The 17,293-nt window shown below is 36.7% G+C and overlaps 2 protein-coding genes across 2 annotated transcripts in view; one reads left to right on the top strand and one right to left on the bottom strand.

Annotated features, from left to right (window-relative positions):
• Positions 1 to 16,563, bottom strand: part of LOC117821081 (voltage-dependent L-type calcium channel subunit beta-3-like) — a 36,941-nt gene extending 20,378 nt beyond the window's left edge. Inside the window, exons 1-3 of the mRNA XM_034695109.1 lie at positions 16,186 to 16,563; positions 11,649 to 11,773; positions 10,748 to 10,840 (exon numbers count right to left, since the gene is read on the bottom strand). Coding sequence (XP_034551000.1) covers positions 10,748 to 10,840; positions 11,649 to 11,729 — 174 coding nt within the window. The 5' untranslated portion in view covers positions 11,730 to 11,773; positions 16,186 to 16,563. The remainder of the gene's footprint in view (positions 1 to 10,747; positions 10,841 to 11,648; positions 11,774 to 16,185) is intronic.
• The window catches only part of LOC117821080 (adenylate cyclase type 6-like), a 66,173-nt gene continuing 65,036 nt past the window's right edge, over positions 16,157 to 17,293 (top strand). The window contains exon 1 of the mRNA XM_034695108.1: positions 16,157 to 16,532. The gene's annotated coding sequence lies outside the window, so the exon portion shown is untranslated. The remainder of the gene's footprint in view (positions 16,533 to 17,293) is intronic.

Raw genomic sequence — 17,293 nt, 5'->3', positions numbered from 1 at the left:
TCACAACTACTTTGCTGTGAACAGCAGCCTGTTGTGGCCAAAGATGATCCTGTTGAGAGAGGTGAGAAGACTGAAACTAGCAGTGAAGTTAGAGGGTGGGAAACAAAATAAACCTTGGGGGACAGATCCTTTGCCATCGCTGCCCCAACTCTCTGGAACTCTCCCCGTCCAAACATCCGCAACTCTGACTCACTTCAATCATTTAAAAAACACCTCAAGACCTTCCTTTAAAAAAAAGCATACAACACATAACTTCTATTCCTGCCCCACCTCTGTCTTTGTTCGGTTTTATTGATCTGCTTTCTTTCTTATTTCATTATTATTTTTCTATAAAGCGACTTTGAGTATCAAGAAAAGCGCTATACAAAACCTATCAATTACTACTACTATTGTTAAAATGTGAGGTGAAAGTGGCTGAAGCACTGCAACGCTGCAGAGATGATTAATAATTCTACAGTGTACAGAAATGTGTTAATTGTAAAGATATTGTTTATACAGCTTCCTTTAACACAGTTAGGGTTCTATCCATTATGCGTTTGACCCTGTTCATTGTAACCAAAACTCTTTAGTGTTATCTGTATTTCCCTATCATCCTGTTTCCACTTTCAAAAACACATCCTTTGATATTGAAAGAAAACATGAGACGTATAGAAGTAGAAATGAGCTGATATTAACTGTTTTATATTTTACTTTGTTGACATGCAGTCATTTGCTTGCGTTAACCTCCATTCACTTTGATCTTGCTGTGAAAACTCTCTCAAAGTTGTTTATTTTTTCTGTAAAATAACAGTGATAAAAGGTGTTTGTCAGAGTCAAGTTTCTAGGACTCCAGACATTCATTTCCACCAGATTCATGTGATGAGCTCTTAATCTCCTGGTGCCTCATTGCCTGCATTTTGTAGATACAATCCATTTGTTCAGCATTGCCTCCAAAGTGTAGACACAATGCAAATACACACACAATAAAAAGTATAAAATTGGAGAAAGTTTCTAAATAAATATTGCTGAATAGTTGAAATTTGACATTTTATGAAACATTGCAGTGTGTTTTTCATTTTAACAGTTTAGGGAAAAGATCAGTGAAGTAGTATTTTGTTCATTGAAGTGTAAAACTGTTTCTTTTTGATGTTTGATTATTAGGGGGAAGTCTTAACAGTAACTATACAACCCCAAAACAGCATGACACATACCCTGTGATATGTGTGAGTACAGTGAGCAACAGAAAAGGTGTGGATTGTAGTGCTGAGGTGCATATTTTATGAATCTGCAAATTGAATAATTAAACAGACTGAAAGTTCTACAGTACTGCAGCCTTTGCTGCACAGGTCTTAAAGCTATTGTGAGAAACTATCAGTTCCTGTCGTTTTTGGTGACCCCGGTAGAAAAAAGGTACATCTATCTCATCCTATCTTGCCTTGCGCATGCATAGCTTGTGGTTTCTGATTTAAAAAAATCCCATCTCTCTTCTCATAAGAGTCCTCTGCATTACTCAACAAGTCTTTAGGCGTTTTTCGACCGGAGGAACTTTACCCCTGAACTACGTGTGTTTCGACCGGTGGACCCAGGGTCTAAAGTTAGTTCAGGGGTAGATAATCTCCCCCCTAAAAGCCTAGGGGGGTAGTACTTTTCAAAGGTCCGGGGGCTTTCGGGGGGCAAGGCCTGCAATGCTGAACGTGTCTGATTGGTAGATTACCTGCAGTGTTTTTATTCTGCCCGCCGTCCACAATAACATCACACACAACTGTGATTCACTTGATTTCTCTTTCTTTTATTTGTTTTTATTTGTTTTATCTTTTTTGTATGTGCGTGTACTTTTCAAAAGAAGAAACTGTGATTCACTTGATTTAGCAGCTTGTAATAGTAGTCTTCTCTCAGCCCACCGTGAATGCATCTCTCCGGGTGTTACGGTTTTAAAAGTGACCCTGTAAACTGGAGACCTTCAGCTGAACGTGTCAGTGTTTGTGGAGTTTACACAGCTGTTGAAACACAGAGGGAGTTCCTGGGAAAGCAAACTAGTTTAGTTTTCAGATATTCAATGATCATCTAAAGAAGTTTATGAGGGATGCATCCGGCTGAAAGTCAGCAGTTAACATGGTCGCAGTTTGAACCAAAACACTAGCCGATCTCTGCAAGGCTTTTTGAGTTAAAAACTATTTTAAAGCCGTGTTGAAATGTCTTTGCTACTCGCTCTTATCTCCTCTCACGTGTTGATTCAGTTAATCCATCTGTGATGAAATATAGCACCATCTAAAACAGCGCCAGCTGAGTCTCTTCCATGCTAACAGGCTAACTGCTGTGTTGCTCATAATGATACCTGCCTGTCCGTCTGCTTCTATGGTGTCATCTGTGATGAATGGCATTCGTCTTTGTTATACTGCGCTCTACTGGTCTGGTGGTGTAGTGCATTTAAATGTTTTTTCTCCATACGTCACTGGCCTGATTTGCACAATCTAGCCCGTGGTCAAAACACAGACAACTATGGGGGCACAGGAACCTTTTAGTTCCGGGTAAAGTAGTTCTCAGGGCTAAAAGACCCCGGAACTCTTAGTCCAAATGCACCTTTTGTCCTTAATGTGATTTCTGAGGTTTCTTTTGCCTTTGAAGGTCATATAGAGGCATCAGATTTAAATCCACTCTGTTTCATAAGTTAAAAAAATTCCTTACAATAAGAACAAGTTTAGTTATATGTTTTTATAACATCATGTGACCAAGTCATAAAGGGAAGAGGTTTTATCTGCTGTAAACAGCTAAACTCAAACATAAAGAGATCACATCACTTTGTACACAGGGATGTTAGTAACCACTTACAGGCGCTCTCAACTCGATTACATTAAAGTGTTATTCTTGGTTACCAACATTAAAAAAAAGTCAAGAGCAAAGAGCAGGATAGAGAAGTTCAAACTACTGTCACCTCCACACAGCTGGCCAATCACAGCTTGACTTGCCATACCAGAGCCTCAAGCTAAGTGCATGCTAATTAGCCCACAATGAGACTGCTAAGACCATTATCCATTGGCAGGCAAAGTATCTACTATGTCCATTATCTTAGTAGCATGATGGCATGTTAATATAACAGAGTACATAAATGGACAAGACAAAATAAATGCTCAGTGCTTGTTTACCTTGGACCGTCTTTCAGGCTTCTCACTAATCACTGATTCAAAAGACCATTTGGTCTGGAGACAAGGAAGCTTCAATGCAAAACCTTAAGGCTTGACCTGATGAGGGTAATGAATATTTAATTACAGAACCACCAAAGGTTTTACAATTCATCTTCTGGCGATCATGAACGTCCAGACAAAAATAACAACATGGTTATTGAGAAATTCAGTCAGATCTCAGAACCAAACACCCTCATTGCTGCACCCCTTGAGCCAAAACATAAGCATAGCCAAAAACAACGGGTTCCTGGATAGCCAGACAACATGATTCAAAAATTGAGTACACCTCTTAAAAATGGTTTGCTGAAATGTAAAATAACATTGAGCAGTGACAAATGGGTTAAAAACAATAAACTTCTATATTCCTTTGAACTTGTGTCAAATAAAACGCAGTGACTTTCTATGAAAATATCTCATTTCTCCCTCTTTATTTTCAGGAAGTAGATTCTGCACAAGAGCAGAATGTATTATTCAGGATGCTGAAACACCTCTGCCTCAGAGCAAAAAATAAAGAAAACTGCAAGCTCCAGCGCTTTAGAAAATCCAGGAGCCAAATATCCAATTTCAAAAAGTGTTCGATTAACTGTGCACTCATAATTCAACGTCAGCAAGTTACACACATGCACAGAGCCGGCTGATACACAAAGCAATAAATCACTGTGCGGTTACATCGATATCAAAATCAACATCAGGCATACTGTATGTTCAATTGATCAATCACAAGGCTCTGCGAGGAACTGTGAAGAGAACACGCAAGATGACGGTAATGAAAAAGTAAAGAATGAGGGGAAACAAAAGCGTTTGCTGACAACAGGAGGTGAGGTGAAAGAGGAAGACAAAGGAACACAGAGAGAGGAGCGGCAACAATGCCATGAAATGCTACAAAGAGATGTGTGGGTAGACGGGGAGCAAAGGAAGAAGAAGAAGCTGACTGTGTCGGTAGTCATTTGTACTTACTCAGTTAATGTGGTGATGCTGTTGCTGACGGTCCCTCCCTCTCTGTATACTACATGCTGTAAAATGCAGACACACTACACTGTGTCCCATCCCCTAACCAGGGACAAACCTGCACTGGAGGAGCACACACCAGCAACACCTTCTATTCTTACCCCACCTCACCCCATCCCAACACACACAAAACAACCAACGCAGCTTTTTGCGTCACTTGATCAAACCACCTCTCTAAATTTGCATCACATTCCTATTAATTCAAGATCAATTCAATGTGCACAAGTGGAGAGGGGAACAATTAGGAATCTGATGTTATTTTCACACACACAGCTGCATATTTCCACCCCTGTTTCCAAGCCTCCTGTCCTACATATAACACATATATCCACACTTATGGCAGCATACTGCTTATTGTATCCTGCTGCAGAAATGAGTCATACTCTACTGCTCCTCCATAGACACCCCACCCCTATCACAGACAAGAAACTATCTGCTCTGTGTGTGGAATTCACTCCTTCTGCATAAAACACTTTGTCATAACACCTATGGAGCTGATGCCTGTTGTGTTTGCAGGGAGAAGGTAATGACTGAAAGAAACTGAAAGGTGCTGCTCGCGTGAACAATGAACCCACACATCACATCGCCTGAGGCCTTCAAAATGAGCATCATGAATATTTTAAGCCTTGCAATATTCTCAGGGAAACTGGAAATTGTCATTAAGCTCCCTGATCAGGATAACGAATGTCCCGCTCCTGTAGAAGATGTCTGCTCAGCCCTTTTTGGTCTTTCTGTTTCACTGCTCCACACTCCCTCACACCAATGATGCCATGTATGAAACAGAGGTATTAAATCTCACATTTGCAATGAGTTTAAACTAATAACAGAAGAGTATCTCGCCCGTAGTATTTTTAAGCTTATGATTAAAGTGGAATGTTATAATAATGAGCTGTTTAATTTGGTGTTTCTCGTCTGATTAAAAGCTACAACCATGAGTTAAGCAAAGACTGCTTTTATAAATGATTAATTGCTTTAGTCGATTCTCAAGCACAGATGCAAAGTATTCTCTATAGTTTAAATAAAATGGTTATGTGCTTGTTGGTATCACATAGTTACGGAAGAGAAATAAAACATTTTGAATTTTCGAGAAAGAAAACTCAAAATTTGCGAGTTTATAAAGTCGTAAATCTATAAGAAATCAAACTTGAAATTTTGGAGTTTATAAAGTTGTACATTTTTAAGAAAAACTCAAAATTTCAATTGTTAATGTTGTAAAAAGGCAACTTGTTCTGTGTCCTAAGCTCTACATTTTGGGAGATTCTACAGTTTTATCTGCTTTTTCAAAACCACTGATAGAATTGATACAAACTACCATTATGACTGGATGACAGATTATCCACAGGAATTGGAAGACCCCGGGAGAACGTCCTATTCCAAACTGGTTGACTGAACTGGGCACAGTAGCTGCATACGAAAAGATGTCTTATAGGATGCAGGACAGAACAGAAAAATATCTTCTGAAGTGGGGCATGTATCTCGATGGGTTTAACAGGCCAGAATGAAGATCAAGTGTGAAAACTAGAAATGGTCTTTTATTGTTTTTTACTTTTATGCCAATTGGATCTTATTATGTTTATGTTCCTTTATATGCTAAGTCACTGTAGAAGATAGCAACTCCTGAACCCTCTTGGTTAAGGTTTTGTGTGTGGGTGTGGGTGTGGGTGGGGGTGGGATTATTTGTAACAAACAGATGTGTGTCATATATTACCGCTGTTTTGTTTATGTAAAATAAAAATTGAAAGTCATAAAAAAAAAAGAAAAACTCAAATTTCTGAGATAAGAAAGTTGTAGATTTTCGAGAAAAAAATTAAAAATGTTGAGTTTTAAAGACGTAAATCTGTGAGAAATCAAACCCGAAATGTTAAAGTTTTTTAATCATACATTTACAGGAAAACTTTGAATTTGCAGATTGTTCACAAGCTGCCGTTTGCCCATTTCACTGCATCTTGGACCAACTTTACAGCCTTATCAAATTGTACTTCCTACTTGGACTCAGCATGAAGGAGAGACTACTGATTTTAGCCCAGAATTGTCACATTATTATAAATATCCAGACTTTGAAAATAAATTGCTGTATATTGGGGCTGTTCAGAAGAAAGCAGCACACTGATCTGGAGGAGGTGATTGCAGTTATCAAACAAGAAATTCACTTCAGCGGGCAGCAGGCATATGCAAGGATAGAGATTCTATATCCTTGTTTACAGGTTTAGGTTGTTCATGTGATGTTACATCACCTCAGCGGGTATATACAAGGATATAGATTCTATATCCTAGAATCTATATCCTTGCATCTGCCCAGATATAGAATCTATATCCCTGCATCACCTCAGCAGGCAGATGCAAGGATATAGATTCTGAATCCTATATCCCTGCATTTGCCCGCTGAGGTGATGTAACATCACGTGAACAACATAAACATGTAAACAAGGATATAGAATCTATATCCTTGCACATGCCTGCTGAAGTGAATTTCTTGCGGGATAAGCACAGTCACCTCCTCATCTCCTTATTGCTGAGTCCAAGTAGGAAGCACAATTTGATAAGGATGTCAAGTGGGTCCATGATGCAGTGAAATGTATGACTTCATAAACTCGAAAATTTCTAGTTTGATTTCTCACAGATTTACGTCTTTAAAAACTTGGAAATTTTGAGTTTTTTCTCAAAAAAGTACGACTTTATAAACTCCAATGTTTCAAGTTTGATTTTCTCAAAGATTTACGACTTTATAAACTCGCAAATTTCGAGTTTTCTTTCTCGAAATTATTATTATTTTTTTCTCTGGTGGCCCTAATCCATTTCCATACATAGAATACAACAGAATAGAATTAAAAGAATAAATCTTATTGTCCAATAGGGAGAAAATTTGCCGCATGGAAATATACTGTTCTTGTTCTTGTTTTCGACTGCTTATCTGGTCATACAGCAATGTCCAGGTGTCTTATTTCCCAAATATTTAGATTTTTTTCTATATTTTGGTTCTTCGTTAACAGCAATCTAGAAAATAATTATAATGGCAACAAAAAATCACACATCTCTTAGGGCCTTTCCAAAACTGCCCTGACATACTTGGTTTGTGTGTTGCCGTGGAGGGTCCACCACTCAAGTGCCGTCCGAAACCTCTGAGTTTGAAGCATAATTGGTTTTTTAAACCCTCCAACAGAAAGTCTGGACTGATGCTGGCTTACTGACCATGTGTGACACCATGTAGTGATCGTCACGATAAGCACTCAGTTTACTGTTAATGCAAACTGATTATTATTTATGTGACATATAACCACCATGGTTCCATAGAGTTCCTGTTTTCACAGTAGTTCACTGGAAGTTGGGAGAGACCAATTCAAGTAAGGCAGTGCATCTCAGTTCTCTAAAATAACATTTCCTCGGTCCTCTGCCGAACTGGAGGAAGCCACAGATCAGCCATGTTAAGGAGCGTCCCAAAGCTAACTGCGGCTTAGAGGAGAGAGGAGTGGGATCTGGGAGTGATGAGCAAGAATATTTGAGAGCAGCCTTCGCAAGTCTTAACTGACAGACACGCCCCATACAGAATATCACTCACTGGTTGGATGCTGCAGTGGGTTGGACTTCAGTGAAACTTCACAACATCACCTGAGTTTTATAGCAGAGTGAAGATTAACTTTAAAACAGACACTAAGGAGCGCCTTGAGACGGATCAGGAAGTTTTATATCTGATCTGTTTTCTGATCACCATTTAACAACAATAATTAGTGATATAGTCTACTATCATTAGTATGGGGGTTATTTTCTATTTATGATCAATCATTTCTCTTTTCAATGTCTGTCTGTTGGCTATTAACAGGAGAAACATTTACCCTCATGTCAATAAAGGTTTAACTGACAGCTGATCAGTGATCAGCTGATGCTGTCATCACAAATGGACGCTGCTTCTTGTGTCTCATGTCTTTTAAAACACATTTTCTCATTCCCTCTCTCCCTGTCTTCATTTCCTTGCATCTCTCCATGCATCTCTGATGGGAGGGACGAGGACACAAGGCAAAGACTCGAGTGGGGGATGCATGGATGCAACTTTAGAGAACTGAGATGTTGCTCTTGTTGGAGCAGAGGATGTGCTCCGCTGTGATGGCAGGGACTTGGATTTAGTTAGTTTTGCTTTGTTTTTAGTTTGACTTTGCATCCATTTGACTTACCCCTTGTGTTATGTTGTGTCCACTATATAACTTCCCTTTATTCTGACAGTGTTGGGTCTGTTTGTGTAGTTCACACCTAATGTTTTTATCTTATTAAGTAGAGTTATTTTAAGATGACGTCTTTTGTAGGACTAGTCCTTAAAGTTTGGTTGGTAAATTTGGTGTTCTTTAGAATTATGTGTGTCTCGCGCCTTACTGCTTGGTCTCTAACACTCTGTGCTAGCACAGAATACAAAACCTCACAACCTTTGCAGTTGAAACGTTAAAAAACCCCCAAAAAAACCCAGAATAACTTCAGTAGGAAATTTGATTTGTAATACTACCTAATACTACCCAAAAATATCACACACTATTTCCACTCAACATGGTTGGACTTTCAAACGTTTTGGCTTTCTGAATGTTTGAAACATCACACAAGAGTTTAGAGCTGCAACAGTTACTTGATTTGATCACTTTTTCAAAATGATATCAATAACTGTTTTGATAAATGATTTATCATTTAAGTATATTCTCCTGCTATCCAATGTCTGGGATTTTCTACTTTTTGTTTAATATAATTTTGTGTATTTTTTTTTTTTTACTGTTTGCCACAATCATTTAAAAAAAGGACATAAGAAGGCTTTGACTTTAAATTATTTTACCTATATATGTGCTAAATAATTTCTCAATTAATCAATTGATTAAATGTCACACACTGTGAAAAAGTATTGTACAACCAATAGTCCAGAACCATTTTAAATGTTCCTTGTGTGTCTCACAGAAGCACGGGCCAGAGAGCTTTCTGTTTTTACGCCCCTAAGCTATGGAACTCTCTGCCTCTGGACATTAAAACGGCGAGCTCTCTGAGTGTTTTTAAAAGTAAACTTAAGACTTACCTTTTCAATTTGGAGTAATTTATTTTTAGCCCTGGATTGCATTATTATTATTATTTTGTAAATGTTTTAATATTTGTATTATTATTTTAATAATTATTATTTTAATCTTTGCTTTAACATTTATCTATCTTATCTAATTCTATATTTATCTTTCTATTTCTTGTATTAATCTGATCTTGTTAACGCTACCTTATTTTTAACTTTTCTTTCCACTATTACTTATTTTATTTATTTTACTGTATTGATTTTATTTTATTTTTAAGTATTTTATTTAGAATCATGCCTTTTATAATTTTACCATTGCTGTTGTTTTCTGTCTCTCTGTTATTCTGTGAAGCACTTTGGGCTGCATGGTTTTATGTATGTAAAGTGCTATATAAATAAAGTTGAGTTGAGTTGAGTTGAGAACCATAGACTGATCAATTTACTATCATAAGCAATTAATAGTTTTTGGTATTTTACTTTTGAATCCTGAGTGAAAACTGTGAAAGTTTTAATTCCATCTTGGGGAACACTTAAGTTTAAGTCTGTCTTTATCCATTATAATTGGTTTAGCTGTAGATTTATTGATCAGGTCTGAATGGACACTTAAAACATCTGTTACAGACAAGGTTAAAGCCTGTAGGACTGTAGAGAGAGCGTGTAGTTTCTGTCATCGGTACAGGCTCCTTTTATTATTTGAATCACGGTCCGTAGCTTTCTATCTTTGAAGTTTTGAGACTTCCTGAGTTCTGGGATCTGGCAGTGTGGGATGAACTGTTGACCGTTGAAACCTCTTGACTCCTCACAACCTCATTTGTATCAAGGGATCAGATTCTTCACTCTGCTGGACTCTCTGTGAAACTACAACCAGCTCTGCTTTACACCCCAATCCAAATTTAAATTATCCCTAAGAAACAAGCACATCAAAGTACTTTGATTGTTATACCATCAAATCAGCTGATCCTGATGATTCACACACAGCCACGCAGTCGGAGTGTGTGGGGAATCAGAAGCTAAGAAACCAGGAGAAGACAGAACTCTCTGTTTCTTTTTCTTCACTTAGAGATCGTCTTAAATAACACTGAATTTCCATCTGTGTCTGCTGCACGTGCTTGACCTGAAAACATTAATTAAAAAATCCAGACTGTGTTGGGATTTTGATGTAACACACTGCCACTTTCAAGCATTCTGCTGCTCTCTGCTGGCAAAACAACAACTGAACAAAAATCAGAAGCAGCTCTGTGGAAGAATATCCAGAGCAGAAACATTCATGTGCTGGATACAAGAATGAAAAAACACAGACCTACACGTGGTTTTGGAAGTATTTGAAAAGAGATGGACTTGCTAAAAAATGATATAGGTGCTGCACAGTTGGCAGCAAAACAATCCAGAAACATCTGTTGGATCCATATCACCTTCTTTAAGCTTTCAGAGCACAACATGGCCTACATTATCAGTGTGATAATCAGCCCTGTGATTCTGGTATCTGAAGGCAGATCGGCGTACTCTGCATGCATGATTAAGGAGCTAACAAATGCCTCAAAGGACTTCTTACCTGCCGCTTGATGAAGCTGGATGTTGTGTCTGAAGACGTGCTGCCATCTGAGCGTTTGAAGCGGCTTTTGCGTTTAGGCAACTTCCTGGGCAGCTGTGATAAAAGAGACAACCATAGGGAATGAGGATAATGAGGAAGGATAGATAGATAGATAGATAGATAGATAGATAGATAGATAGATAGATAGATAGATAGATAGATAGATACGCTGATTTTAAAGGCTTTTCTCTGTCATTTTGACAATACAAAGGCATACATTTAGGGACAACTGGTTTAAAAGAGCTGCTTTGCACCACAGCAACAACTACAATCAGCTGCTTTGAAAATGTCACATATTGCTTGGTTGCACTAATCTACCTGCTCAAAATGGGTCTGTGAATATCAGAGAACAGATGTCCTCTGGCCACTTGATAAATAGGAACGATTGGATGTTGCAGTGTGTCTCTGTGTTTTTGTGCTGACAGGCCCTGTAAATTCAGGCTACAGGTGAGTCAGAGTCATGCTCTATCTATTCCTTTCTTTAAACCCTTTAGAATGCATCACATATAGGCCCAGTTATGTATCTGTGTTGTCCTCCTGCATTTGTGCACAAGAAGCATTCAAATGTATGATAAAGATATTTTGACACGGTTTTTGTTAAATGCGTGATGAGAAGCAGCAACATGTAAGGGAACCTGTCAGTCTATGTGAGATGTAAGGATTTCAATTTCAATCAATCTGCATTTTCAGTGAAAGCAAAGGAAACATGACAAGAAAGAAAGTAGCTCTATGCCAAAACCCGATGCTTCAAATTCAACAACAAGTAGCAAGAAGAAGACATTAGCAGAAGCCTGTTTTTCCACCACCGCACTTTACTTGTATATAAAAGCGAACACTGTGGATAAAGGTGTGTGGGTTTTACCTGGAAATAGTGCGATTGAGAGCCTGTTTCCACAGCAGACAGTGGGTCTACGGGCGATTTGGACATTTTGACTTGCACCATCTATTGAGAGCGCAGGGAGGCGGGATGCACACAGACATGGGGTACTGGAGGAAACAAGGGACACAGAATACATCCAGCTATATGCAGTAAAAGACAGCGGGGGCAGCAGCATGCGGGAGAACAAATATAAAGGGGGGGAAACGCGAGTATTAATATCTGATCAGCTGGTGCGGTTAGATTATACTCAACAATAAAAAAAACTTAATGTTTTATCAAAGGGATGTAAGGTAGAGGGAGTACGAGCAGGAAAAATACCGGAGCTGAATAAACCGAAAGGACTGGAGCGTCATCCATCGAGCAACCCGCTGAGGTCCGTACTATCTGGACGTGTTTGCCGGGGGTGTCAGGTACGGCTGAACTGGCAGAAAAATCAATTAATACTCAAAAAAACACGAATACAATTGAGCTTTTCTTTTATTAAGACATGTGTAGATTAACACAAACACAATATGTCCCCTTGTCTTTGGACCATAGTCAGCCTAATCGATATTTACAGCAGTATGTGGAATCTTCAAAGAGTGGACCCTTGAATTCCTCACATGGGGGTGATTAATTCTCAGTTTAATTAAAAAACACCTTCTCTTAAAAAAATACATATTTCAGCGCAATCCATAAAGCTGATTAAATTATTATTGTTTATAGTTTACTACAATTTACGGTCATATTATATACCAATATGTATTTATTATATTAATCTGTAATTACCAACCATAGCCACACCATGTCAACCTGTAACTACTGCAACATTTTTAATACTGCCTGTAATTACTACTATTTAATCAATTTTTAAAATTTGTATTTATCTAAATTCCGTCTGTAACATTGTATATATCTAAATTGTATTCTATCTTTATTTATCTATTTTTTATTTTTACTTATTTTATTTTACACCACATATCACAGACAACTTCAGTAAAGTGGGTAACTCTATTTTTTACATGTATTTTTATTTATTTATTTTGTCATTTAACTTTTTATTGCATTTTTTTCAGTATTTTGGTTCACCACAATTTGACAAATTATAAATAAGATATACAAAACCAACAAAGAGAAAACATTTTTTTTTACATATAATAATAATAATAATAATAATAATAATAATAATAATAATAATAATCATCATCATCATCATCATCATCATCATAATAATAATACAATAAATACGTGTATTTTAAAATATGTTGTTACTCTTCAACTTCAGATTTTAGGAAACATCTTATTTACATCTAAAAAAAATTGATGTAGCCTAATATTATGAGCTTATTAAGTGGAGTAAAAAGTTGCTCCACCATGCTCAGCCAATCAATGAATTAGTACAGTCCATTAAATCAAATAAAATGTACTCTTACATGAATTGCTCTGAAGACTGAGTACTCAGTGGTGTACTCAGGCTGTTTGAGGGGCAGGGGCAAAAAAAGAAAAAAAGCACCTGTTGTTGGTCAAGGGGTTTTAGCACACAGACAAAACCTCATTAACAATGATTTATTGGTCTCACCACTTTATTCTGTTTATTTTGCGGTTCTTCTTTTAAATTTTTTGCCTTGTCTTTTGTATTTGCATCGTTATCCATCAATCAATCAATTAACCGTTATTTGTATAGCGCCAAATCACAACAAACATTATCTCAAGACGCTTTTACAAACAGAGCAGGTCTAGACCACTCTATGTCAAATTATGAACAGAGACCCAACTTCAAGGCAGGGTAAGACTCAATCTGAACCCACCTTAATCCATCATGAGCATTGCACATCCCAGTATTTAACTAGTGACAGTGGCGAGGCAGAAACCTCAGGCAGAACCAGACTCATGTTAGACAGCCATCATGCCTCGACCGAGTTGGGTCTTCAAAGAGGGATAGAGGGGAGTACAATTTCTACACTACTCTCTGACTGTCAAAGGTCTATTTTGTCTTACGAAATCCTGCCATGATTTGCTTGTCAAAGGACTTTGTAAACATTTGTTTTTATAGGTGCTTTACAAATAAAGTTATTATTATTATTATTATTATTATTATTATTATTATTATTATTATTATTATTATTATTATTATTATTATTATTATTATTATGAGGATCGGCTCTCAGCAGCATTTTGAAAAGTCCTAAGTAGTCTGTCTGATAAAGCCCCCAAGTTTTGCGTGGACAACATGTTGGCAGTAAGAAGTCCAGAGGTTCTAGAATTGGGGTATTGTTTCAAACCCCTGATACCCACAGTGGAGGGTTTGGCATGATTGATAGGATGGGAAGCTTAGGGGTCCTCCCCAAATACATTTGGGGCATCTAACACTTCATCCCCTACACTCTGGTTAATATAAGTTTGTTGTGGAAATGTAATTATGTAAAAGAAAAACAAAATTATTAATGAATATTTAACCAAAATGATGCTACTTCCTGCTTTAAGCTCAAATGTGTCTATATTTAGAAAAATTGAATGTTGTTTCCGTATATTCCTATTCTTATTAATCAACAGGCTCTGTTAGATACTTGATTCTGATTGGTCAAAACTCCTTGACAAAGAGTATATATTCTGAATAGCAAGGTATCACTAGGGATAACACACATCAAATCAATAGGAAAAGGGAGTATACTATTTATGATTTCAACACTTCCTGTTGGCAACACCATAGAAATGTTACTTTCCAATATTCACAGTAAACAACACTTTCTCACCCTGTCAGGATTATCTTATACATTGCCATCAGCTGACCTTACATGGACTATCCTTACTATCTTATCTTATCTCTTGCATGGTCAATTTAAAACTGAGTAGTTGTATGCAGGGCTTTACTTGAAGAATAGTTTATATATATAGTGATATTGCTATTTTTTTTCAAGTAATTGATCTGACTTCTTTCACACCTCTAGCTATGTATTTGTTTACTAAATGTTTGATTACCTTTGGGGCACAATCACGTGATGTAGACAGGTAAGACACACAGTGAAACATACATTAAGGTTAGAACCACTTCACAGTGGTCATTTGTTTTGTATGATGTATGTATCTCTGATCTTTGTAAAGTAATACATCTGAATGCAATGCTTTATTAAAGCTGGATTTTAATTTTATGTCTAAAAATTAGTTTTGAATTGAACCACTCCATACATTACCACTTAGAAATGCATCATGAGTTTTGTGTACAAGTTAAATATCTTGTTCAGTTATTAACTGAAAGAAAGCAATTCTTGTCAAGTAAAAATTGTGAAGTAAAAGGTCTTATCTCAGAATTCTACAGGATGTTGATATGTGATGCATAAGGGACATCACATAAAAGATTAATGTCATGGAATGAAGACTCGTCACTTAACATCTCAGAGCGGAAAAGTGCTTGTTCTAAAGTTCACGAAATGTCTATAAATAGTCAACTTAGAATATTACAATTCAAACGGCTAATGCTTACATAACACCTGTAAAATTAAACAAGTACATTAAGAACATTCCAGACACTTGTATAAAATGTATTGAATCTACAGGTACATTAGTACACTGTGTGTGGGAATGCAGGGAAATAAAAATATTTTGGGAAGAGGTTAAAAATATCATTGAGAAGATCAATTCCAACCAGATCATACTCAACCCCAAATTGTTCTTTTTGCAATCTGTTTGCAATATATCCAGAAAAACATTGTTACACTAAAAATGAATGCACATGTATTGACCATAGTCTGATGTCTGCAAATTAATGTACTGCACAAAACTGGAAAGACATTAACAGATCCAGTACCACCCATTGGTTAAATCAGATGTTGTCAACCCTCCCATTAGAAACAATAACATACATCCAGAGAGCCAAAGAACATGATTTTGAAAAAATGTGGAAACCCTTCACTGATTGTTAAAAAACAATCCAACACAGCAGTCCCAAAATCCATGTAGAAATGCAGATTCTTTCATTTTGTCTTATAATATATGCCGACTGACCTTGATTTTATTTCTTTCAAAATGAATAGCCTTGTTTGATTTAGAGAAGCTCTGTTCATTCTATTTTTTGTTATTATTATTATTATTATGATTATTATTTTCTTTGTTTGTCCATTTGTTGTTTGTTTGTCCATTTGTTAAACCTCGAGATATAGCCATGCAACTTTGAAAGTGGAAAATTATTAATGATAAAGCTGTATTTTTTGTGGTTATAAACTTCAATAAAAACACTGGCAAAAAAAAGTACAATATGATTTAATATTTTAGTAGCAGTTACTGGGAATACTCATGTAAAGTAAACAAACAAACAAACAAAAGTTGTTTATTCTTGTACACTGCATTTCAAGAGAGATGTGTAGTGTTGGCTGAAGTGAGTAAGCACTTGTTAATTTATTTGTCTGTAATTGACGTAAACGCACATGCGCAGAAGCAAACAAATGACAGAAAGTCTAGCTTTAGCCGAAAACATGTTTTTACTTGGTATAAACCTGATTATACAGTCTATGGTGTAAACCTGTATCATTTCTTAAGGACTTACCTGGTGAAAGGAGAGTTGACATTGCATTTAGATTCATCAGGTGACACGAAAAACGATGTCCTTGTTGAAAGTAATGTTAGTCAAATGACGCACACCTACATGTTAGAACTACAGCTAAGAGCCAATATAGCAGGATGCCCCTTATGGCTCCTGCAGGCTTTTACTGATAATGCTTTATTAAATACAAGCTTTAAGACTCCAGGGAGTTAATTTAAAGTGAAAAAGACTGAAATAAAAAATCCACCAGCTTCTAAATGGCCATGTTAGCTAGCCAGCCAGAAAACACAGCCAGGCCAAGTGAAGTGCCAGGCCATGCTGGCTGTAGTTTGTCCGGCTATCTTCATTGGGTAAGCAAGTATCCACTCCTTAAATCATATCTCTCTTTTTTTTTTTTTAAATCACAAATTTCCCAAACATTTGTAAAGTAAAGCTGTTAGACTGGGACATATTCGTTTTCACTAGGGTAGCTGCCTCTTAATTTTAGATGACTGCCAAGCTAGGCTGAACTAGTCTTCAACTTTATCAATTTAAGACACACTGGAAAAATGCCCCTCCAAAAACAACAAGAAAAAAAAACTTACTTCAAGGTACCCTTTACCTTCAAATAAGCAAAGAAATCTGCCAGTAGAACAAGTGAAAATTTGCTTAGTAAGATTTCTTAAAATAAGACATAATATTTAGAAAACTGTGATCTTAAAATTAGCAGGGACAACTTATTTTAAGCAATATTTCACCAGTATTTTAAAGCTTAGTGTCTCAGAAGAAGCCAGGGATGCTAACAATTAGTATTTTTTCACTCAAAAAATGATTTTTGCAGTAATACATTTCATGTCAACTTCTTCATTTGAGATATATCCACCTTAATTTGAGTTGTATTGTAGCGGCACTTCTCTAGGTTTAAGACCATCTTGTACTTGAAATAAGATGACAAAGTTTAATTTGAACGTTTTGAGATATAATGTCTTCTTCTAGTGAGCTGGATATACTAATATTCAGTCATGTTGTTTTTTAGGATAACTCAGCTATGCTCAAAAGTAGGTGTTTCATTGTGTGCATGTAGTTTGAGGATGTATATTTTTTATCTGATTTAGAAGAAACAGTACCTGAA

This window comes from Notolabrus celidotus, chromosome 11, assembly GCF_009762535.1.
Source record: "Notolabrus celidotus isolate fNotCel1 chromosome 11, fNotCel1.pri, whole genome shotgun sequence".
In the NCBI taxonomy this organism is placed as follows: Eukaryota; Metazoa; Chordata; class Actinopteri; order Labriformes; family Labridae; genus Notolabrus; species Notolabrus celidotus.
This window is presented reverse-complemented; position numbering and strand designations above follow the sequence as displayed.